This window comes from Phocoena sinus, chromosome 6 (genome assembly GCF_008692025.1).
Source record: "Phocoena sinus isolate mPhoSin1 chromosome 6, mPhoSin1.pri, whole genome shotgun sequence".
Classification (NCBI taxonomy): Eukaryota; Metazoa; Chordata; class Mammalia; order Artiodactyla; family Phocoenidae; genus Phocoena; species Phocoena sinus.
This window is the reverse complement of record NC_045768.1, coordinates 36,320,539-36,345,201: the sequence shown is the minus strand read 5'-3', so window position 1 is coordinate 36,345,201 and position 24,663 is coordinate 36,320,539. Positions and strand designations below refer to the sequence as shown.

The 24,663-nt window shown below is 40.4% G+C and overlaps 1 protein-coding gene and 1 pseudogene across 4 annotated transcripts in view; one reads left to right on the top strand and one right to left on the bottom strand.

The window, feature by feature from the left end:
* Positions 1 to 1,102: 1,102 nt before the first annotated feature.
* Positions 1,103 to 1,978, bottom strand: LOC116754983 (annotated as a pseudogene).
* A 1,824-nt stretch (positions 1,979 to 3,802) lies between these two features.
* The window catches only part of MELK (maternal embryonic leucine zipper kinase), a 79,211-nt gene continuing 58,350 nt past the window's right edge, over positions 3,803 to 24,663 (top strand). Inside the window, exons 1-8 of one of the 4 annotated variants that reach the window (XM_032636346.1) lie at positions 3,806 to 3,964; positions 10,030 to 10,281; positions 11,196 to 11,291; positions 12,573 to 12,658; positions 15,275 to 15,391; positions 19,648 to 19,791; positions 20,719 to 20,787; positions 22,553 to 22,645. In XM_032636346.1, coding sequence (XP_032492237.1) covers positions 11,234 to 11,291; positions 12,573 to 12,658; positions 15,275 to 15,391; positions 19,648 to 19,791; positions 20,719 to 20,787; positions 22,553 to 22,645 — 567 coding nt within the window. In that variant the 5' untranslated portion in view covers positions 3,806 to 3,964; positions 10,030 to 10,281; positions 11,196 to 11,233. Of the gene's footprint in view, positions 3,965 to 10,029; positions 10,282 to 11,195; positions 11,292 to 12,572; positions 12,659 to 15,274; positions 15,392 to 19,647; positions 19,792 to 20,718; positions 20,788 to 22,552; positions 22,646 to 24,663 lie in introns of all 4 variants that reach the window. The other 3 variants (XM_032636345.1, XM_032636344.1, XM_032636347.1) reach the window with 3 other exon arrangements.

Below are 24,663 nucleotides of genomic sequence, written 5' to 3'. Positions count from 1 at the left end.
CTGGTTCTTTGGGGCACGAGCCCGCCATCTTCTCAGTTTTCTGGCTTTCTGAATAAAGTGTCTATTCCTTGTCCCAACAACTCGTCTCTCCATTTATTGGCCTGTTGGGTGGCGAGTAGTATGAACTTGGGCTCAGTAACATGTTTGAGCGCCCCATGAACCAAAACTGCAGCAAAGCTGGTCTTTTTTTTTTCTGTTTTTTGCGGTACGCGGGCCTCCCACCGCTGCGGCCTCTCTCATTGCGGAGCACAGGCTCCGGAAGCGCAGGCTCAGCGGCCATGGCTCACGGGCCCAGCCGCTCCGCGGCATGTGGGATCTTCTCAGACCGGGGCACGAACCCGTGTCCCCTGCATCGGCAGGCAGACTCTCAACCACTGCGCCACCAGGGAAGCCCTACCACCATGTTCTTAAAAGGAAACACTCATTTGGCTTGAAGGGAAAAACCTACCTTGGTAAGCTCTGGTCTTCCATAGGACATGGAACCAGAAGAGACTAGGAAGGCCAGAGCCTGGGTGACCAATCCTGATACTGCAGGACTTCTTCACATAAGGTGCATGGGTCCCTGAGTAGGGTCTACAAATACTCTAAACTTCCAAGACAGAATTGGAGTTTCTGCATGTTTTCCTGGGGAAAGTGTCCTTCCCTTCTCATAGATCCAAAAGGTTAAAATCCTGAGCTAAAGAAAAGCATTAAGCCAGCTGCCGGCAAGGATAAGGAAGCCATCATATACACTTAGAGCTCTGTGTAAGTCTGAGAGCTCACAACGCTGTCACTGAAGTTAGAACATGGACTCACAGCAGAGACAACCGAGCACTGCTTTTGTGCTCTTCTCTCTAATTGTACTTACAATTCTTTCTAAAACAAGGCCCTAGGAACCCCTAGGTTCAAGTACGTCCCTGGGGTTGGTCCACTGCTGTCTTGTATTCATGCTTGGGTATTCATTCACCAACATTAAACCCCAGGATAGAAGATGTGACAAAGCATCCCTCCTCCATGGTATGAGTCTTTTGCTGGTTTCAGAGGTGGATGGTGACCAACACCGAAAATACACAGGAATGTTTCCTTGGACCTGGTGTGGGATGAAAAGTGCCTGCCATGACTATCACCATCTTTTCCCTGACACTTCCCCTCCAGTTTCTGAAGATATAGTAGAAAATAATCTTTTTTGAAGATACTGGGTAACAATTCCATAAAACAAAAACACGTGCTTCCAAATGCACTGTGCTTTCAAATATTCTGGGTTTAGTTCAGCTACCGGATGACCTGACTGATGTTCTCCTCGATAGCCCGGTGAGCCCACCTCCTTGAGGAAACCCACTCTATTCTTGGTAGCCTGATGGGCCACTGGGAGTTAGAAAGGGCACAAAACCCCTGAGATCGACTGAAAATTCTTCCTCAGGAAGGCAACTTCATGAATGAGGTCCCCCAAAGCAAATGAAACCAAACTTCCCCAGGTGCTCCTCAATCACTGTGTCGTCTGTCGGATGGTTTTGTTCTTGACCTTGGCTTGTCCACGTTTCAAGATGAGTTCCCAAACAGACTTCAGATTTGTAAATCCCCAGGTCATACAAGGTTCCACTCTACAAAGCGTTTTTATGGTTTTAGGGGTTACTTTCACAAAGACACCACTGAAAATCTTATTCAGGCGAAGTCTTGCAATGGTCCTCTGCACCAGTGAACTCACCCCATTAATCCTTTGGATGAATACAACGAAGGCCAAAGAATACTTATCTGGCACTTTTAAGCCATGAGGTTTCACTTCTAGTCGTCTGAGGCGCACCCTGTCACATAGCTGCTGCCAGGAATCACGTAGAGACCATTCTAGTTGCTTAAACTTGAGCCCTTTTCCATTCCTCTGTTCCTCCTTGTGCAAAAGCGCCTGCTTTGCCTGGGTGGCTTTGAGGGCCTGATAAGCCTTCCTCTTTTTCAGGAGGTTTTCTGGAACCAAAGGGATCTTCCTTCTTTGCTCTTCCTCCATCTTTCCCATACTGCGGCTACTGCTTGTGTGCAGCCCCACCGGGTGGGAAAGAGAGAAATGGCTCTATGTTTACTTGACCATAGAGACGTCTATTCCAGCTCAGGGGTCCTCGACCCCCAGGGCGCAGACCGGTACCGGCCACACAGCAGGAGGTGAGTGGCCAGCTAGCGAGAGCGAAGCTTCATCTGCCGCTCCGCATCACTCGCATTACCGCCTGAACCATCACTTGCATTTACCCCTCCTCTCGCCCCATGTTAAAATTGTCTTCCACGAAACCGGTCTCTGGTGCTAAAAAGGTTGGGGACTGCTGTTCTGCCTCATGGCAGGGCGACCAGGCCTGCTGCGCCCTCTTAGCAGCAGTGAACCGCGGAGGCCTTGCTAACCCTTATTTCTGCCAAGAGTTGCACAAAGCTTCCTTCGCACTCCCTCCAAGCTTTTTAGAGCTGTGTCATCTTCAAAACCCAGCCTTTTCCGTTTCAGCTGTATTCTCATAATGCTGGAGGCCAGGCTATAAACACTGAATGGCTTCCCACCATGCATTCTCTTGTTATAATTTTAAATAGTCACAAAGGTTTTAATTTTTGGATAAATTGTAAATATTTTTTAAAACAACTGGTTATTGTAAACCTCTGAAAGTAAAGCTGTAAGTCCTTAAAAGATATGCAAGGGATTGGAAATACCAGAATGATTTGATACCCACTATTATCCGATAAAAATTACACGAACAAAATAAACAATTTACTTTTTAACTTGCTTGTTTTCCCTCTTTTTTCTCCTAACTCATATTTTGGTTCCACAGAATGTTATCTTAGTTTAATTTTTTTTTTTTGCTTGAAAATCTCTTATCCAGTGCAATAGCACACTTCATTGCAATAAAAATACACATATAACACTATTCCACTTCACAGGTAGGCAGAGCAGAAAAATTTAGGGCAGTGAAACTACTCTGTATGATACTATAATGGTGGAGACATGTCATTATACATTTGTCTAAACCCATAAAATGTACAACACCAAGAGGGAACCCTCATGTAAATTGTGGTCTTTGGGTGATAATGTAGGTTCATAAATTGTAACAGATGTACCACTCTGGTGGGGGATATTGATAATGGGGGAGGCTATGCATGTGGTTGGGACAGAGGGTTTAGGAGGAATCTCTGTACCCCTCAGATTTGCTGTGAATCTAAACCGTTCTTTAAGAAAAAATCTATTTAAAAAATACATATATAAATTTATACTTAATATTTTTTTCTTTCCTCTTGCTATAATTTTTTTTTCCTTCTGGATTTTCATTACAATTGTAGTAATTCATGCAGCCCATGAAAGTCACATAAATAATGACCAAACAGCAAAACGTATTAGAAGGACTTCTCCTGTGATGCTAGGTAGGTGTTTCTGGTACCTTGAGCTATCTAATGGACAATTTGTCCCCTGGGGGTTTTATTCCTCGTGGCAACATATTTTAGTAAGATTTTTAGAGGGGAGAGGTATACTTGTCTTTTGTTGGTTGGGAGAAGGGCCACTGGGCAAGGGGAGGACGAAAATGAGACTGTAACTACTAGCGACTTCTCTGAAAATCAATTTTAGGAAAGAGAACTTAAAGTTGAATTATGTAAAAACTTTGTATGCTCACGACTCCACGAAAATCTTCACGTGCCCTCCGGGGAGGGGCACTCCAGGTCGAAGACCAAGGCCTTAAGTCACCTCTCAGCAAGCTCCAGAGGCCTCTTAACCATCCCACTCCTTGGGTCCGCTCGCTGTCCTAGGGCGACAGCGCCCCCGCCTCGCTGCGACCGCCCAGACGCCGCTGCGTCCCCGCCCCTTCCGGCGCGCGAGGTTTGATTCCCTTGGCGGGCGGAAACGGCCAGAGCGTGGCTATCCAAAAAGTTTCTAGGAGTTCTCTGCGCTCACCGGTTCCCTTCGGACGGCAGGCCGGCGCGTCTGTCTTTCTGCCTGGCCCAGTCCCTCCCGGCCCTCCGTCCTCAGGTCAGTGAGTCCCGCGTGGGTGGAGGCCGGGGTTCCGGCCGTGCGCGGCGCGGGGGACGGCGGCTCGGGCCCAGAGTGCTCCTGGCTCACAGGAGACTGGGGAACTTCACCGGAGTCCCACCTTATGAGCACGGTTCCTTGGATGAGATAGCCTTTCCGACCCCTGGTTTTCTCCTCTGTAAGTGGGATAGGGATCGTATCCGCCTCCGGGTTATCGGTGAGGTAAAGCGCTTGCCACCTAGGAGGCTGTGATAGATGTGAATTCCCATTCCATGTTTCCATGACACTGACGGTCTCCGGGAAAGAAGTTCAAAGAAGGGTTTCGAGTTACTTCTGTTCGTACAACTCAATTTACTAGGCAGTTCAGTAAACAAGGAAATGTGTTATGTCTAATCACCCCCTTTTCAGGGTCCAAATCCTTCCTTTTCCTTCACCTTCCGAAAGTAGTGGCTTAAGAGGCTTAACACTAAAAGGGGAATATGCACCGAATGCTATAGCACTAAAAGGAGTGACCCACCGGGAGACCAGTGGGAAAAAGGGAGACTTCCAAAGGAGGGCGTCCCAGGAGAGTGATCAGGCCTCTAGCTCCTAGGATGAATAATTGTCCTTGAGCTTCACAATTGGTATTTCTCCTGGTAGTGGAAAGGGGGAAGGTAGTGCCTGGAGTTTTGCTTACAGCCCAGTGTTCCTAACTTTTTTGTTCATATTTTGGTTTCTATCTCTGTGTTGTGTGGGATAAATCAGAAACATCCTTACTGCACCTTCATGGGCGTGTCTCACCAGTGGATCTGTCCTTTCAGTATTTCTACTATGGACCAACTAGATGGCCAGATCAGTCCCTTACTACCTTTGGGAGTGAATGCCTCTTTACTGGTGCTCCCAGAAGCCTCTGCAGGGGAGCAGGACAGTATGTTAATTAAATGTATTACAAGGGCACATTATATGCCATTCTGTATTTTACTTCTCATTTGAAATATCCTCAGCATCAGTGTCATACCAAGTTCACTAGATAATGTAAATGTATTATACAGCAGGTAATAGCATAGCCCAGATAAGACTATGTTGGTAGGAAAATGCCCCCAATTTGTTGCTATCTTATAAAATTTACTGATAAACTTTCTTCCACTATCTAGGCAATTCCTTCTTTCCTCAGAAAAGTTCAAGACCCCAATTGTATATAGCTCCAGTTCTTCTACTTAGTCACATTTAGAAGGACATTCAGGTGTCTGGGGTCTAGTTTCCTTCTTCATTATCCACAGTTGGGAGGCTGTCTTCCACATTGACTGATCATATACTTCCTTTAGCAGCAAGTGGGTTACTCCAGTCAAAAGTCTTTTGTGTGTTCTGTATTTCCAGACTCTAGAGGATAAACAGGGAGAGCACTTCAGAATATTTAGAACCAGCTCCACTTCTACAAAATTTAAAAGCCAAGTAAAATCTGCTATCATTATAGCAGTTTTGCAACGTAAACACCAGTTTTCTTATACAGTAGCACGAATGATGTTCCCTGGATTCAGTAGATACAGTTTAGGGCCACATTGGTATTACTCACCTAAAGATATGGTGTGATTTGAGAGAAGGGGGTAGATAACAAAATGGAAGGAAGAAAAATAGGAGGTGTGTGATTTAGTCTTACACTGGTGAGAGTTGATCTCTGCTAGTTGACTGGAGGCCATAACCTGGAAGTTGAAAACTCATTTGGGAAAAATCTGTCAAGAAGTTGGTTATGACACTCTTATATCCCTGTCTGGGAAAATGAATTCCAACATCATACTAATTGCTTTCTCTTTCTGAGTGTGGCAATTTGAAATAGCCCAGTCCTTTATATGGAATTTAGGCATGTGCAGTGGTGGCAATTTGGAGTGTTACTTATACTTCCTAAGGCCTACTTCTTTCCCTTTGTCCATTTCCATCTCATGTTTTTTAGTTTGTTTTTGTTTTTATTTTTTGGCCGAGCTGCACAGCTTGCAGGATCTCAGTTCCCTGACCAGAGATTCAATCCAGGCCATGGCAGTGAAAGCCGGGAATCCTAACCATTAGGCCATCAGGGAACTCCCTCCATCTCATGGTTTTTAAACTTTGAAATGTCTGTTTGTGTTTCCTCTTTAACCCCTGTGTTCTGAATGCCCCAATACTGCATTAGTTGGAGCTTTGCTCTCTAAGGAACCTGATAGCCTACTTTTATAGCAGACCACTTTCTAAACAGATTTATAGCCTAACATTCCCCCATTTCCAAAGTCCTGCTCATTCTCTTCTCCATCATCAGGATCCCAAAGATTTCTTAGCCTTGTGTTGACCTCTATACCTTTACTGCTATTTTTCCTGTTTTAAAAATTCTTAGTCCTGCGATTCCTCTCTTTTGGGGGTGTGGTTCCACTTCATTCCCAATTTGCTCCAATAACAAATGCCCTTTAAAAGGTTTCTGAATTAGTAAGGATATTTCTAATCCTGTGTCTCAGGTGCCCAGGGAGAATAAATATGTCCTCTCTGCTGTCTCCTTGCGTGGAACAACTTTTGCCACTCCAGGGGAAGCGGAAATATTTCATTTTATATCACCAGCTTTCCGCTATTATCAGGACTTGACTTTGCTTCCTTTGTTTGCCTACGCTGTTCATGCAGATTCAGCTAGATTAAAAGTTCCACCTGCTTATTAAGTTGGTCCAATGCCACCTCTTCCTAGGAAATGACTAATATTGTTTATTGGATCAGAATGTCTTTTGCCCATGATCTTTATCTTTCTTGCTATTTCAGCTTTGACATTGCTACTAAAACCTTTTTTTTTAAGCTGATTTTTTTCTTGGGTTTTGATATTTTTCCTTCCAGAACTTCTGCTCTAGTGTTCATTTCACTGACCAAATTTTTGAAGACTTTTTACTTGCTAAATAGCATACCTTTTATCTCCAAGTAAAATGATTCCTGGAATCAGAGTGCTTTAGGCATTTTGTAAGGAAATTTAAAGGGATCTTAAAAAAAAAAATCCTCTGTGTCTCTTGGGCTTTTGATAATTTCATTCATTTTTTTTCTCCACTTCAGTTTAAGAAGATTACCCATCTTCACTGTAGCAAGGACCTTCCCTATTGCTCTGTCTTTTCCTTTATAAACTCACCACAGTCCTGAGGTTGAACTCATAACTCTAGGTCTTTTTTAAGGTTTAATAACATGCTGGCCACTCAGCTCTGGATGAGCCAGGATGAAGGACAGAGAACTTGAAAGTAGTAAACATGGTGCTGGCCACTTAACCAATCCCAGAGCCTTCAGCAGACTTGCTAAAGCCCTGCCTGTTGGTGAAGGGAGACTGTCTGGCTCTAGAAATGAGCACTAGCACCAGGTTTCCACTACTGAGAGGCATTAATTAAGATGTATGAGTTTTGCCCTTTCCAGGTAGAACTTTGCCCAAGTCCCATTTGGCTATGCATATACTTACCTAATCTTTCTAAATGTTACAGAGAGTGGGGTCCTGGGGTCTTGAACTCTGTGGTGCCATACCTAGTCCAGTGCTAGGGCACAGAAGGAGATTTGTGCACAGGAGTCAGACCAGGCAAAGGAGTTTATCACTAGCTGGGTCTTGGACTCAAAGCCCTTTGTGAACTCTCTAGAGGCTCTAGCCCTTGGTGTGCTGTGCTGACTCAGTGACCTCCACTTCCCTGGGCTCCTCTGATTCCTGCGTGGCTTTCTAAGGGGTGTGGAAGCATCTCTTTCCAAGGTTGAAATCTCAAGTCCTGTCCTGTCACACTGGCCTCTAGGAAGAAGAGCTCCTTAGAGAAACTGTATCTATATAGGTTCAGAGAGCTTGCACCCCATGTCTACCTATAAGAAAGCTCCATTTTGCAGTACCTAAACTCAGGTCCTAGGACTTAACCTATATAGGAGCACTTCCAAATTTATTTAGAAATCTACTTCCTAGAAACTTTCTTTTTAGTAGTGTTGCTTTTTTCCTTCCTTCTTGGCTTCCATGAAGCTGTATTCGAATTCTTGCTTTTCTAATTGTTATCTCCATGCTCTTCCTCTTGCCACTCCTAGCTATAGGTCTGGTATAGGTAAGGCCTTATCTGTCTTAATTGTCTGTCTTTCACTTTACAGTCTTTACTGTAATTGATTTTGTGTGTGGTGTGAGGTAGAGATCCAATTTTCTTTTTTCCCGTATACCTAACCAATTGTCCACGCTCCAAATCTGCATTTCCTTTTCCTGGTACCTCTGAAAGCAGTTTAAATTCAGTGCATGTCAGCCTTTTCTTCCTCTGGGATCTTTGCACCTAAATTCCCTCTTGCTGGAATGCTCTTCCTCTCATTTTTTTTGGGTTAACAATTCCTGTTAAGGCCTATCAACCACAGACCATTAGGGACACATCCGTGATTAAAAAACAATTAGGTATACTTAGCTTGCTGCAGCAAGAGAAACCATACACCCTAGGATCTTGGGCATCTCAGTAAGAGTGAGTTGAAAGGGGCTTACAGGATTTGGGCTTGTGCTAGGGAAGCAAGGACCAGTTTTTTGTTTGTTTGTTTAGTTGCAGCATGTGGACTTCTTAATTGTGGCATGCAGGCTCTTAGTTGTGGCATGTGAATTCTTAGTTGCAGCGTGCGTGTGGGATCTACTTCCCCATCCAGGGATTGAACCCAGGCCCCCTGCATTGGGAGCATGGAATCTTCCCCACTGGACCACCAGGGAAGTCCCAAGGACCAGTTTTGGAGTGGATACTGTCAAAGAGCAGGAGCATTTCAGCATTTGGGTATCTGAGGAAGCCGGAAGTGGGAGGAATGAGGTAGTGCTGAGGATGTCCTTGGTGAGAAAGCAGCAGTCTGTCAAATAAAGGAACATTATCATTTTAACTGCTTCATACAGAAACATTGTTTACATGGTCTTGCACAGTTCCTATTGGAAACATTTTTCAAGTTGTGATGGGAAGGGCTGATTTGCTTTTTCTTGCTTCTCATTCTTTGAGTTAGATCTTGACTTAAACATTACCTTCTTAGTGACCCATTCTAACCACTGTTGCGTATTTTCCCCAGTATTTATTACATATTGTTATTTATTTATTTATTTATGGCTGTGTTGGGTCGTCGTTGCTGCGCGCGGGCTTTCTCTAGTTGTGTCGAGCGGGGGCTACTCTTTGTTGTGGTGCACAGGCCTCTTATTGTGTTGGCTTCTCTTGTTGTGGAACACTGGCTCTAGGTGTGTGGGCTTCAGTAGTTGTGGCACGTGGGGTCAGTAGTTGTGGCACATGGGCTTAGTTGCTCCGCAGCATGTGGGATCTTCCTGGACCAGGGATCGAACCCGTGTCCCCTGCATTGGCAGGCGGATTCTTAACCACTGAGCCACCAGGGAAGCCCTTTATTACGAATTATAATTATTTAATTCATTGTCTGTTAATTTTCCTTTTGTCTTCTCCACTGGAATGCAAGATCTATGAGGGCAGGAACCATATTTCTTCTCTGTTATAGCCTTGGTGCCAAGTGCAGGTCTGGCACATCACTGGTGCTCAATAAACACATCTGTATGGATAAATGAATGAATACAAGAAAGTTCAGAGTTAATAGTCTGATTGCATTAGCAGTTCTGCCAGATACAGTGCTAATCTCTAGTTATAGTCAACTAGGAACTTATCCTCCCCAAATAAGACAAAGCTGGTATGAGTATGACCTCACGTGTACTCACCCCATGGTGTTTTGTAATTCTAGTTAATTTTAAAACTCAGGAAGACAAAAATCAAATAAGACCTCCTAACACTTTTATAACTAATTTTTTATTATTTATTTATTCATTTACTTATTTAATTTTTATTTTATATTGGAGTATAGTTGATTTACAATGTTGTGTTAGTTTCAGGTGTATAGCAAAGTGATTCAGTTATACATATAACCATTCTTTTTCCGATTCTTTTTCCATACTGGTTATTACAGAATATTGAGTAGAGTTCCCTGTGCTATATAGTAGGTCCTTGTTGTTTATCTTTTTTATATATAATAGTCTGTCTGTGTTATTTTAATAAATTATTTGATATATACTTAAGAGTATAGGGACTTCCCTGGTGACGCAGTGGTTAAGAATCTGCCTACCGATGCAGGGGACACAGGTTTGATCCCTGGTCCGGGAAGATCCCACATGCAGCTGAGCCCGTGTGCCACAACTACTGAAGCCCACCCACATGCCTAGAGCCCATGCTGTGCAACAAGAGAAGCCACTGCAATGAGAAGCCTGTGCACCACAACAAAGAGTAGCCCCCGCTTGCCACAACTAGAGAAAACCTGTGCATAGCAACAAAGACCCAACATGGCCATAAACAAACAAACAAACAAACAGAGTATATGTAACACATGTAAGTTGTGAAGCATAATAATAAAATATATATCTCATTACATGTATCTTAAAATTGTATATCATTGGAGTCTTAATTTGCATATCCCTGATGACTAATGAAATTGAGCCTTTTTTCATCTTTTTATTGGTTATTTGTGTTTATTTGTGAAATGCCTTTTTTATTTCATTTGCTTATTTTTCTGTGGGGTTGTCTTTTTCTATATTGTTGTGATGGAGTATATGTATTCTGGGTGAAAGTCCACTGTTATAAGTGTTGCAAATATTTTCTCATATTTATGTTGTTTTTTTCTTAAATGATGTCATTGGATATGCAGAGGTTCTTAATTTCAATGTTATTTAATATTTATTTATTTAAATAATGCTAGCTTTTTAAAATTTATCTATCTATCTATTTTTAAAATTTTTTTTAGTTTTGGCCTTGCCACACAGCTTGTGGGAGTTTAGTTCCTTCCCCGACCAGGGATTGAACCCGGGTCCTCGGCAGTGAGGGCCTGGAGTCCTAACCACTGGACTGCCAGAGAATTCTCTATTATTATTTTTTATGATTAGCACTTTCTGTGTCTATTTAAAAGATCCTCTTCTATCCTGAAATGATGACAATATTCTATTAAAACTTTTAAAGGCTTACCTTTCATATTTAAGTCTTTATTTGATCTGGAATTGATTCTTATGTATGGTGTGAGATAGGAATCCATTTTTTTTTAATATGGCTGATCAGTTTTTCCAGTATCATTTATATGCCTAAGACTTATTTATATTTGTAGTTACAAGAATGAAGGCAATAGTCTCTCTCTCTTTTTTTTTATACGGTTTCTCTATTTTTATTTTTTAGGGATCTCAATAAGAATGAAGGAGATAGTCTCTTAATAGTTCCTTTTTTGATCATGTACTGTTTTTGTTTTTGTCTTACAGGTTCTTTTTATAATTTTGAGTAAACTTCCAGGAGGACTATGAAAGATTATGATGAACTTCTCAAATACTATGAATTATATGAAACTGTTGGGACAGGTAATTATTTTCTTCTTGGAGAGGATAGGTCATCTATTTGAGAGTATAGTGTATTTGGGCAGCCAAGAGCTTTTTAGCCTCACTTATGTAGTTTTAAAATTCTTCAACCTATTTTAGTAAGAAAAAGTGGAGCAAGAGAGAGGAGAATTGTAGGAGGGGCCTTGTGGTTCATTTTATTTAGAATAAAAGTCACTAGAGAGTTTTGAGCCAAGTAGTGGTCTGACCTTTTGTTTTTAAGGTTCACTCTGGCTGCTTGGTTGTGAAAAGACTGGCTGGGAGAGGGCAAGGATGGAAAAACATAGATGTTAGGAGGTTATTGCAATAATTTAGGTGAGTGATACTGGAGATGATGGTGACTTGGATGGTGATAGAATTGAAGGTAGTGAGATTCTGTGTATAGAAAGGGGTGAGATTCTGTATACAGACATACACACACATATGTACATTTAAGTATAGTATATTGAGGCATAACACATAGTAAAATAAGCAAAGTGTACTAATTTTGATGGAGTTTTTGTACACATATACCCATATGTTCCCTGCTCAGATCAGGACATAGAAATTTCTAGTCAGTGCCTGCTGCCTTTCTCCCAAGGTAAACATTAATATATTTTTGAAGACAGAGCCAGTGTGATTTGTTGGAGGGTTGGATATGTGGTGTGAGACAAAAGCGAGGGGCTAAAAATGGCTTCTGGATTTTTGGCCTGAGCACCTGGGAAGATGGAGTCGCCATTTACTGAGATGAGGAAGACCATGGGAGGGACTACCAGGAGCTTCTTTCTAGAAGCCCTCAGCTGGTGGTTTCTTTTAGATACCTAAATGTAGACCTTTATCCAGCTTTTGAGCCAGTTTTGAAACATAATTGCTTATTTTTACAGTTTTAACACTGAATGGAAATTTCATATTACTTGTCTTTTGTCTCTCCAACTTTATATTGTGTTCTGGCAATGTTAATTATAAAGTAGGTTTAATTGCAATGTTAATTATAAAACAAATTTCTAGAGAATGAATCCTTTTTTCCTACTTCTTCATTGCAAAATTAAAGATATCCTATCATGGCAAAGAGTCTTTAGTTAGTCATTGGATGAGGAGAGGCTAGGATCATGGCCAACACTTGGAAGCAACAAGAAGAAAGGGCCACAAACTTCAGAAAAATATAGATCAATAGACCCTTATAAAAGTACGTGGAAAGGTTTTTTGTGCCTCAGTTCTCAGTTTGCTCTGATGATGATATTTAAGTTAGTTTGCTTCTCTCTTCATAATACATTTTCCCATACTTAGGTGGCTTTGCAAAGGTCAAACTTGCCTTCCATATCCTCACTGGAGAAATGGTAGCTATAAAAATCATGGATAAAAATGCACTAGGGGTAAGTCTAACATTACTTAAAAAATATTTATAGATCAGTTTTGTGAATTAAAACTTGAATTTGCTCTAATGTTCTAGTTACTGCTCTTTTATTAGAATAACATTTCCATAGCCAGTTATGTATAAATCTATGGTTTTAAAAAGTAATCTGGGGACTTCCCTTGTGGCGCAGTGGTTAAGGATCTGCCTGCCAGTGCAGGGGACATGGGTTCAATCCCTGGTCCGCGAAGATCCCACATGCCGCAGAGCAACTAAGCCTGTGCGCTACAACTACTGAGCCTGCACTCTAGAGCCCGCGAGCCACAACTACTGAAGCCCATGTGCCTAGAGCCCGTGCTCCTCAACGAGAGAAACCACCGCAATGAGAAACCTGCACACTGCAACAAAGAGTAGCCCCCGCTCGCCGCAACTAGAGAAAGCCTGTGTGTAGCAATGAAGACCCAATGCAGCCCCCCCAAAAAAAATTAATTAATTAATTTAAAAAAAAGTAATCTGGGGAAGGAGTTACTTTGTTCTTAATTTTAATACAGGGCAATGGCACATATTTGAAGTCGACAGGGTCCATTTTTCTGCAGTTGTTTCATAGTCTTGTAGGTGTTTCTGGGTATTGATATTTCCCTTCTTTATCTTCTCATGATACCCTTACTAAATGTTGATCTACTTTATAGTATAGATCGATCTTATGTCCCAGAATTTTATTCAAAGAATAAATTTTACTCAAAATTTATTCTAACTTTTATTAGAAATTATGAAATCCTTTTCTTAATCAGCATTTTTTTCCTCTACCTGAATGCTTCTAGGATTGAGTTGCTCATTACCTTCTAAAGCAGCCCATTTAATTTGTGATCTTGGCTATAATGTGCATAAAGTTTTCTATTTTTCTATTAAGGGAGAATCTGTCTCTTTTGATGGTCTTTGGGCATTATATACCCTTCCCAGTGTTTGAAGTCATCCTGAGTGGTCTTTTTTTTTCTAATTCTTTCTACCATCCTTGTATGGTTTGGTTTCTATGCTTTGTTCTGGTCTCTTTCTGCTGAGAATTCACTAGTCTCTTAGTATGCATCTGTGATTGTTTGTTTTTTCGGAGATAAATTAAAAACATTTTTTTTAAATCTTTTTTTTTTATCCTCTGACCAAAAATCTCTGAGGGTTAAAGTTTTTTATTCTTTGCGATTGAGTTAGCATTATAATTATTATTAGTATACAGTTGAGTAAAACAGCACAAACATTTTATGTGTTGATAATTATCAAACATAAAAATCACTTTACTGAAAGTGCATATTTATATGAGACATGTTGGACTTTTTTGGGGGTCTCTCATGTTGTTAGGATGAGACAGAGTTTAATATCAACTGTTACTTTATTTTTAAGGATGCAAGTGCTGATTAACATACATAAATAGTCAAAGAGAATATGTTTTGTTATAATAACGTCACTCACTTCTTTGAACTCCTTCTGAAATATATGCCAGAATCACACAATGATCTATATCAGAAATTATTTTTAATAACCTATCAACTGACAATTCAGGCTCTCCTTCAATATTTTTGTTTTCAGTGCTCAATACTGTACTTATTAAACTAATAAAAAGGTATTAAAAAACATTTTTCTTGAGCATTTAAACATTGGTTACAAAACTGATTAATTCCCTTAAGCAATTTCAACTTCAGTTATAACTTTAGTATGACTTATTTACTTGGACACAGCAAACACTTAAATAGCAGACAAAATGTGACCTGTTATTACAAAATGCATTACCACAGCAGTACTCAAAACTATTCTAAATCATCAATATGATGATATTAGTTCATTATTTCTAAACTTGTTTTTGTATTTTTTATTGTTGCTATGTTTATTTTAGTTACTTCTTGGGACTTTAAAAATATTTTGATTACTTTCAGGGTTTTAGTCATCAGACTCCCACATCCCCCAAAAAAGAAGAAAAAAAGATTATCTTATCAAAATAGTCAAAGTTACAATTGATTCTTGGTTAAGAACTAATATCTGGTTGCATGGCCCTAGATAATTGGATATTAAGCCACAGATCATTAGTTCAAGTCCCTTTTTATAATAAAATTTTACTTGTTTACTTCATGGATATCTGGATTTCTATCTTTAATATGGACTTTGAAAGTTTTTCAACTTGGTTTACCCTCCTCCCCAACCAACTTCTTATTTTGAAAAATTTCAAGCTCCTTGAAAAGTTGGAAGACTGAGACAGTGAATACCTTTTATCTACCTTCACCAATTTTTAGCTCAGCATGCTTCTTAATGGGCATTGCTGGGACCGAAGTGGTAGCCAAGGCATGTACACTGAGTAGTGTTTCTGTCATTTTCCTTGTTTGGAATGCTAACCTTCTAAAGGGAGTCTGAGATTATTTTAATTTTTCTAGATGTTATACTATTGCCCCACATTGAACTTGTCTTTCGTAAAACCCTCAAGGCCTTTTTAAAATGTACACACAAATAAGTTTTGTTTTTTATTTCTATATTGTTGAACAAATTGTTTTGAGGCTGTTGATTGCTTTTGCTACTTAGTATTAAAGTTGGTGATATTGATGCTTGGAGCACTTCCCAAATAGGTTTATTGCTCATTTAATGAAATGTTTTGTCACAGAGTGATTTGCCCCGGGTCAAAATAGAAATTGATGCCTTGAAGAACTTGAGACATCAGCATATATGTCAACTCTACCATGTGATAGAGACAGCCAACAAAATATTCATGGTTCTCGAGGTCAGTAGTATGTTCCAGAGACCTAAAATTATTTGGTCATTGTCTTAGTCTGTTTGGGCTGCTGTAACAAGATATCACAGACTGGGAAGCTTCTGAACAACGGAAATTCATTTCTTACAATTCTGGAGGCTGGGAATTCCAAGATCAAGGCACCATCATGGTCGGGTGAGGGCGCTCTTCTTGGTTCATAACTGGTACCTTATTGCTGTGTCCTTATATGATAGAAAGGGTTAGGGATCTCTGGAGCCTCTTTTAGAAGAGCACTAATTTCATTCATGAGGGCTCTGCCCTCATGTCTTAATAACCTCCCAAAGGCCCCACTTTCTAATGCCACCATCTTTGGGGGTTAGGATTTCAACATATGAATTTTTGGAGGGACACAAACATTCAGACCATTCTCACTCATTTTATCAATAGTTATGGGAAAAGTACATTTCACCTGAAAGATTAAATTTTTTTTTTTAACATCTTTATTGGGGTATAATTGCTTTACAATGGTGTGTTAGTTTCTGCTTTATAACAAAGTGAATCAGTTATACATATACATATGTTCCCATATCTCTTCCCTCTTGCGTCTCCCTCCCTCCCACCCTCCCTATCCCACCCCTCCAGGCGGTCACAAAGTACTGAGCCGATATCCCTGTGCCATGCGGCTGCTTCCCACTAGCTATCTACCTTATGTTTGTTAGTGTGTATATGTCCATGACTCTCTCTCGCCCTGTCACAGCTCACCCTTCCCCCTCCCCATATCCTCAAGTCCGTTCTCCAGTAGGTCTGTGTCTTTTTTTTTTTCGCGGTACGCGTGCCTCTCACCGCTGTGGCCCCTCCCATTGTGGAGCACAGGCTCTGGACGCGCAGGCCCAACGGCCATGGCTCACGGGCCCACCCGCTCCGCGGCACGTGGGATCCTCCCGGACCGGGGCACGAACCCGTGTCCCCTGCATCAGCAGGCAGACTCTCAACCACTGCGCCACCAGGGAAGCCCCAGGTCTGTGTCTTTATTCCTGTCTTACCCCTAGGTTCTTCATGACATTTTTTTTTTTCTTAAATTCCATATATATGTGTTAGCATATGGTATTTGTCTTTTTCTTTCTGACTTACTTCACTCTGTATGACAGACTCTAGGTCTATCCACCTCATTACAAATAGCTCAATTTCGTTTCTTTTTATGGCTGAGTAATATTCCATTGTATATATGTGTCACATCTTCTTTATCCATTCATCCGATGATGGGCACTTAGGTTGTTTCCATCTCCGGGCTATTGTAAATAGAGCTGCAATGAACATTTTGTTAACATGACTCTTTTTGATGAAAGAGTAAATGTTAAATGGCTTACCTGTTTGAGTTCTGTAACAATTTAGATCAAGTAGGCATATATAATAAATTGGAGATACATTGTAAATGTATCCTTTCTGATACCCTCCTAATGGGATGGTGTAATTTAGTGGACAGAATATGTTAGAATTTGTTCCTAGAGGGAAGGATTCATTTCAGTGTTATATGATGTATTAGCCTAGGGCTGCCACAAATGTGGTTTAAAACAGGAACTTACTGTCTCATAGTTCTGGAGGTTAGAAGTCTGAAATCAAGGTGTGTACATGGTTGCTTCCTTCTGAATCGTCTGTTCTATGCCTCTTTCCTAGTTTCAGATGGTTGCTGGCGATCCTTGGCATTCCTCGGCTTATAGATGCACCATCTCTGCCTCTGTCTTCAAATGGTGTTGTCTTACCTCTGTGTCTGTCTGTGTCCAAATTTATCTCTTCATACAGGGATACAAACAATTGGATTAGGTTCCACCCTAATCCAGTATGACCTCGTTCTAACTTGATTACATCTATAAAGACCTTATTGACATATAAGGTCACATTCACTGGTACCAGGTGTTAGGACTTGAACATACCTTTTTGGAATGACACAGTTCAACCCGCAACCTATAGGTAGACTTTAATGTATGTGTTATTTGAACCAAACTCTTTTAAGTTTTAACCTGCTCCTTTTGGCTTGAAATGTAAAGTCTTTAGAACATGTATCATTCATCTCATTTCATTTTCCTTAGTCTCAGCCAGATAATTTGTAACTGCACATCATTTTGACAGATTAACTCTGTTTTAAAAGCACATTTTAAAATTCATAATGCTGAAAGTTTCGGACATAGGACCATTTTCTCTTTATTACACTGTAGATCCACCCACATGGTTTACAGTGGTGAAATTAAAGCCTTTTTAAAAGTTGATCCTTTTGTCCAAATTAAATACTTCAAAAAAACCAAAATCCATGAACCTGGGACAAAATTTAAAGGTTACAAGAGAGGGGACTTCCCTGGTGGTCCAGTGGTGGAGAGTCTGCCTTCCAATGCAGAGGATGCAGGTTTGATCCCTGGTTGGGGAACTAAGATCCCACATGCTGTGGGGCAACTAAGCCTGCGTGCCACAACTACTGAGCCCATGTGCCTCAACTAGAGAGCGTGCGTGCCGCGAACTACAGAGGCCCTGTGCTCTGGAGCCTGTGCTTCACAACTAGAGAGAGAAAACCTGCACGCCACAACTAGAGAGAGGCCTGCGCCGCAATGAAAGATCCCGCATGCATCGAGGAAGATCCTGCGTGCCACAACTAAGACACAGCCAAAAAAAAAGAAAGAAAATAAATTAAAAAAATAAATATTAAAAAAAAAAGATACGAGAGCGTATATATTGAAAAGTAAAATTCTCTCTCCCCTCTGTCCCAGTCATCCTGTTTCCTTTCCCTTATGTTAATCACTTACTTTTTTGGTTTCCTATGTATTTTCCATGTACTTAGAAATACTTATGTGTATTTTATATATAAATATGTGTGTGTGTGTATTCACATATATTTATGTGTATGTGTAGCTTACTGGTTTCTGTCACACAAATGGTCACATACTGTAATATTATTCTGTACCTTTTTTCCCCCCTATTTAACATTTTAGCTTGGAGACCATCAATGCATATTCATAGAGATTTTTGATGTTTTTGTTTTACTCTATTTTGTATTTCTTTATTTGAAAATACAAAGTAGGCTGTTTTCTTTATGTAAATCTTATTGGATAGCATTTTAAAAATTGGCTAAGTATAATTTATATACAAGAAAATGAACACATTAGGTACATAGTTTTTGAAAAAGGTACATACCCATGTATTTCCCACCCCACTCAGGGTATAAAACATTTCTACTACACTAGAAAGTTTTCTCCTGACCCTTGAAGTTAATCCCTGTTACCCCACCGTCCCAGTGCCCTTCTCAACAACCACTGACCTGATTTTTATCACCAGAGATTAGTTTTACCTATTCTAGAGCTTGATAAAAATAGGATCATACAGTATGTACTCTTTTGTATTTGGCTTCTTTTATTCAGCATAATGCTTTTTGCAAGTCATTATATCAGTATATTCTCTTTTATACCTTGCTTTTTTCACTTAATATTGGAGATTGTTTCATATCAGCTTATAAAGAGTTTCCTCTTTTTTTTTTCCTTCTTTTTATGGCTGCATGGAATGCCATTTTATGTAGTGTGAGTACATTAGTGTTGTTTCCAGTCTTTTGCTGTTACAAGCTATGCTGCTGCAGTGAATGATCTTAAACGTGCATTGTTTTTTGATGTGAGAGTGTATCTATAGGAACAGTTCCTAAATGTGAACGTATGAGGTCATAGGCTATCTCCATCTGTAATTTTAATTGATATTGCTAAAATGAAATGAAATCTTAAATGGAAACCCCCATTTACAGAATAGTGGAGCTGCTCTGGTGAAGAAGGGATGGAAAGCCTAGATAGAGCTTTGTGCTCTGGTACCCATTCTTTTGTAGCCTCTGAGGAACTTGTGTATAATTGGTTCTTTCTGGTATAGACTGAAAATCACTGATCTTCTGAATGGAGAAGCAATAATTGCTGCTGGGTTTTTGTTTGTTTCAAGTAACTACACTAAATGTGAGTGCATTAAGATTAGAATGGGTATTAATACTTTGCTATAAAAATATAAAAACCCTGAATGAACTTAAAATCACAGTGGTAGTTGGTTCTACTTCTACTTACTGGTAATAAAACTGCTCGAGACCAAAAACTGTTGTTCTCTTTCTTGGAATACTGAGAGTATATTTTTGAATGTGCCTTACTTAGTTTGTTCCCTTGCTTGTAAATTGAATTAATAATATCTCTGAGTTTGGTATAATTTTTTATTTTAAATTCCTCTGAAGCGATTTCTGTAAGTAGTAACTATTTATGTGACTATTGCTCTTTAAGTATTGCCCTGGAGGAGAGCTGTTTGACTACATAATTTCCCAGGATCGCCTGTCGGAGGAGGAGACCCGAGTTGTCTTCCGTCAGATAGTGTCTGCAGTTGCTTACGTGCACAGCCAAGGCTTTGCTCACAGGGACCTCAAACCAGTAAGTGACTGCTTCACAGATGGTCACCTGAGAGTTCAACATCATTTACCTGTCATTACTAGGTTTCCAAATGTTCTTTCTGTTTAGAATTTGTCTGGGCTTTGCTTTTTGTTGTTGTTGTTCTATTCCTAATGTATCACTTCTTTTTCCTCCTTGACTTTTGACTCCTGGTAGGCTCTTCAGGTTAGACTTATTATTGGCATTCTTTTTCTCTGTCAATTATGTGTGACATTATAAATATCTTTGTAGTCAGCTGCAGAATATGAACCTCAGGGTTTTATTTCTAGGAAAGAAGAGTTGTAGTATTTTCTTTGAGAATATTGTCATTGAGTATTTTCCTCTCAATACTCTCTTCCTGACACCATCTTCTTTAATTTTCATTCCATTATGCTTCAGAAAGGAACAGTTCAGTGGAATGAACAGACTCAACTTTTCAAGGACAGAATAAAAATTTGATACTCTTAAGTCTGTAGGCTCTGACTGATATGCATGATGGTGAACATGGATTTTAATGTTATTTGGTACTAGGGTTAGGGACCTAGAATTGGTCTAACAAGATATGGCAGTTTCTATCCTTTTCCCTCTGTTTCTATCCATTCCCTCTGTTTATATCCAACACTTTGATTTGAGTTCAAACTTGCTTTTTTTTTCAAACTTGCTTTTGGCACACATTGTGTTTGCTTGTAGTTGAACCTCAGAGCACCAAAGAGAAAATGGTTTATGCTAATGTGTCTTGAGGGGAAGCAGGATAGTTATCAATATTCATCTTCTCTTCCCTTATGTTCTTGTCATTTCATTCTTTTTTAATGATTTTCATTCTTGTACCCACGCTGTTTAATATAAACAACCTTAAAGTGATTTTAGAAATAGCTAGAGGTGGGATGTGATATAAGGAAGACAGTTATGAAAATATCTTTGTTTTTTCAGGAAAATTTGTTGTTTGATGAAGATCATAAATTAAAGCTGATCGACTTTGGTCTCTGTGCAAAACCCAAGGTAAGTGCAGAGATAGAAATGCATTTATTTCCTTTGTCAGTGTACCTCTTAGTATGTTATCTTAGGCTGACTTCCACTTAGTCTTTATTGAGCCTGGTTGCATCCATTGAGAAGAATGTTCAATTTCATGGTTTTTATAAGTTCTCTAGATGATTTTAATATACAGCCAAGGTTGAAAACCACTGCTCTAGGTCCAGGGTTTGTCCTGCTGAAGACCCCATGGGTATGCTGTGAGAGAATTTACAGCACCTAGGTGACAGGAGGCCGTCACAGTGTGAATGCTGAATTGACCATGTTCTTGCAGTTAGAGTGTGTTGCCACTAGGTGATGCCTTTGTTGATTTAGATATGAGTTTTGGGAATTTAGTGCAAATCTGTTCTTTATTATCCAAATGGTTATATAACTAGCGGTTAGTTACGTTTTGAGAGACAATCCCTTTTCCTTCTAATAGAAGAAGGAAAAAGTCCATACGCACTTTAAAATTTATACCGTGATATATTTCTTTAATTTGCACTCCATAGTTAGGTACTGGTGTTCTCCAGCATACCTTCTCTTTGAGGTGACTTTGAACTTCTCCTGTGTGGCTGTTGTAGGAAGCTTCCTCCCGAGTTCTCTAATGATGGTATTCACAGTCTCTAAAATGAGCTGTCTACCCTCATTAAGGATGTTGAAATTTCAGACCTTTCTCAGCCCTTTGGAGTCCCATGATTATTTCCTGCCCCAATCAGAATTAGCTGCATGCAAAGGAGGCCAGATTTTGCCCCTTTGGCTGAATGTCTGATTCTTTCTGATTTTCCTCTCCTTCCCTTGGCTCTTCAGAGATTGTCAGTCGAGTCTTGTGTCTGGGAACCAAATGCTAGAAGGCATTTTTTTTCATCAGCAGGCAATAAAGATAAAGCGTACTTTGAGCAGATACGCTGGTTTTAAGTCATGTTCATCACAGGAGGCAGTGGAGAATGTGTGTGACAGACTCCCTTAGCCTTTATTTATGGCTGCCACAGATTCAACCCACACAGACACCATCTCAAAAAGCAGGGGTTGGCTGGGAGAGGGTGGCCTCAGCTTTCCTAAGATGAGGAGCTTACTTCTGGGTGTGTGTAGCAGTTGTAAATGAAATCTCACAATTTCACAAGTCATCTGCCATTTGTGGAACTCTGTATAACTGTTGGGCAGTGGTATCATTTTCATTATGTCTCCATATTTCTGTGGGAGACCAGAGGAGGTTGAGCAGATTCCTCATCTGAACAATCTGGAAGCTCAGGTCGTGATTTGTGTTATAACCGAGTCTAGAAAGCAGACTCCCAAGGCACTATTCTGTGTAGCATTTGCTCTCTTCCCTCTAGGGGAAAAGAAACTCTTCTGTATTTGTAAAGATTTGATATTGGAGGTAGGGTCCCATAGAGAAATAACCCTTTTTCCTTGAGTACTTGGGAGTGGGAAGACATGGGTGCTTGGATGTATGCTAAGCTGATTATTATGCTAATGGATGCCTAGGGAAGTACGAACCTGACTTGACTGAGCTAAGGGGAGAAGAATTTTTTTTGCGTCGGGTTGTCGTGGTATTGGAAATCAGAGAAGAGGAAGCCACATGTGCGTGCATGCACATAGGCAGAGTATTGAGTTGGCAGCAGAAGTCTTTTATTTTCATTATTTGGGGTAATTCTTCATCTAGCATCTCTCTGCTTGTGCTGAAGAATGTTTATCAGGGTTTTAATTTTCTTAAGGGCTCTAGTTAATAAGTGTTTCATTTTTGTCTTATTGGCAGGGTAACAAGGATTATCACCTACAGACATGCTGTGGGAGTCTTGCTTATGCAGCACCTGAGTTAATACAAGGCAAATCATATCTGGGATCAGAGGTAATTATTCACTGATTAATTCAATATATAACCAATGTATGTTTATTGGTGACCTGTAGTGAGTCAGGCCACTGTATGTTGAGGGTGTAATGAGGTAAGAAATAAACTTGTTAATCAAAGAGCTGTCTATTCAGAGAGTGAGATATGTAAAGTAATAAGTGAAATGAACAACTTGCAATAAATATAATAATACACAGTATACTTCTGAAACAAGGATATATTTCTGGTTGTCGTGGTTGCTTGTTGTGGTTGCTTTTCTGTTTAACTGTGCCATCGTTTTAGACTGATTAGTCCAGCCAGGTAGAACATGAGGCCAGGATTATAGGCGCAGTTTTCAGAGATGCTGGTTAGCACAGAGAAAACGTGTACTTTGTTCACAGCCAACTATTCAAGGCCAGCAGTCCCGTGTAAGAGGCCCAGGCTCAGAAGGCCTGGGCATTGCCTGCTTAACCACTGGCTACCGCGAGCTAGTCAGCCCCTTCCACTCTCTGGAGTACTGGTTTTGCTGATATTAGTATCATAAAATTAAAAAGGTTTAGTTGTCAGAAGATCTGGAAATGCTAGGTTGAACAGTTTTCTTTAGTTAAGGACATCTCCAAATCTTAATATGTTCCTGTACAGTGTCTTTTTTTTTTTTTTTGCGGTACGCGGGCCTCTCACTGTTGTGGCCTCTTCCGTTGCGGAGCACAGGCTCCAGACGCGCAGGCTCAGCAGCCATGGCTCACGGGCCCCGCTGTTCCACGGCATGTGAGATCTTCCCGGACCGGGGCACGAACCCGTGTCCCCTGCATCAGCAGGCGGACTCTCAACCACTGTGCCACCAGGGAAGCCCTGTACAGTGTCCTTTGAGAGTAGAACATCACAGACGGCAGCTAGTCTCAATTTTATGCACCTACAGAATCCACTTTTTACGTGGAGCATCTTTTGGAACTGGTGTTATGCCGGAGAAACTTTGAGATATGCTGGTTTACTTAATTTGTAACATGAGAAGATGGGGACTAACTTGTTTTTGGTGACCTTTTATTTGGATATAATCTCAAACTTACAGAATAGTCGCAAATGTGGAATGAGGAACTTCTGTATATATTTAGCCAAATTCATAATTGTTTATATTTTTCCCTATTTGTTTTATCATTCTCTATGTTTGTATGTATGTGTATTATTTTTTGAACCAACTGAGAGTAAGTTGGAGACATCATACCCCTTTATCATTAAATACCATGTATATATTTCCTAAAGGAAGGACTCTCTCTTTTATAACCACACTTTAGTTATTGAAATCAGAGAATTTAACATTGATACAATTTATTAAATATTTATTTATTTGGCTGCATCAGGTCTTGGTTGCGGTGCGTGGGCTCTTCGTTGCAGTGCGCGGGCTCCAGGGTGGGCGGGTTCAGTAGTTGTGGCACACGGACTCTAGAGCGCTTGGGCTTAGTTGCCCCGTGGCATGTGGGATCTTAGTTCCCCGACCAAGGATCGAACCTGCGCCCCCTGCATTGGAAGGTGGATTCTTAACCACTGGACCACCAGGGAAGTCCCTGATACAATTATTTAATCCACAATTCATATTCACATGGTGTTAATTGTACCAGTAAGGTCCTTTATAGCTATATTTTCCCTCTAGTCCAGGATTCCATTCAGGATCATGCATCGCATTGTTGTGTTTCTTTGGTCTTCTTTAATTTGAAAGAGTTCCTTAGGCTTTCTTTATCTTCATGACCTTGAAATCTTTGAGGAAGCCAGTTATTTTGTAAAATGTCCCTCAATTTGAATTTTTTTTTTTTTTAAGAATCAATTTTATTTACTTATTTTTGGTTGCATTGGGTCTTTGTTGCTTCAAGCAGGCCTTCTCTAGTTGTGTTGAGTGGGGACTACTCTTTGTTGCAGTGCACGGGCTTCTCATTGCAGTGGCTTCTCTTGTTGCGGAGCATGAGCTCTAGCGCACGGGCTTCAGTAGTTGTGGCACATGGGCTCAGTAGTTGTGGCTCACGGGCTCTAGAGCACAGGCTCAGTAG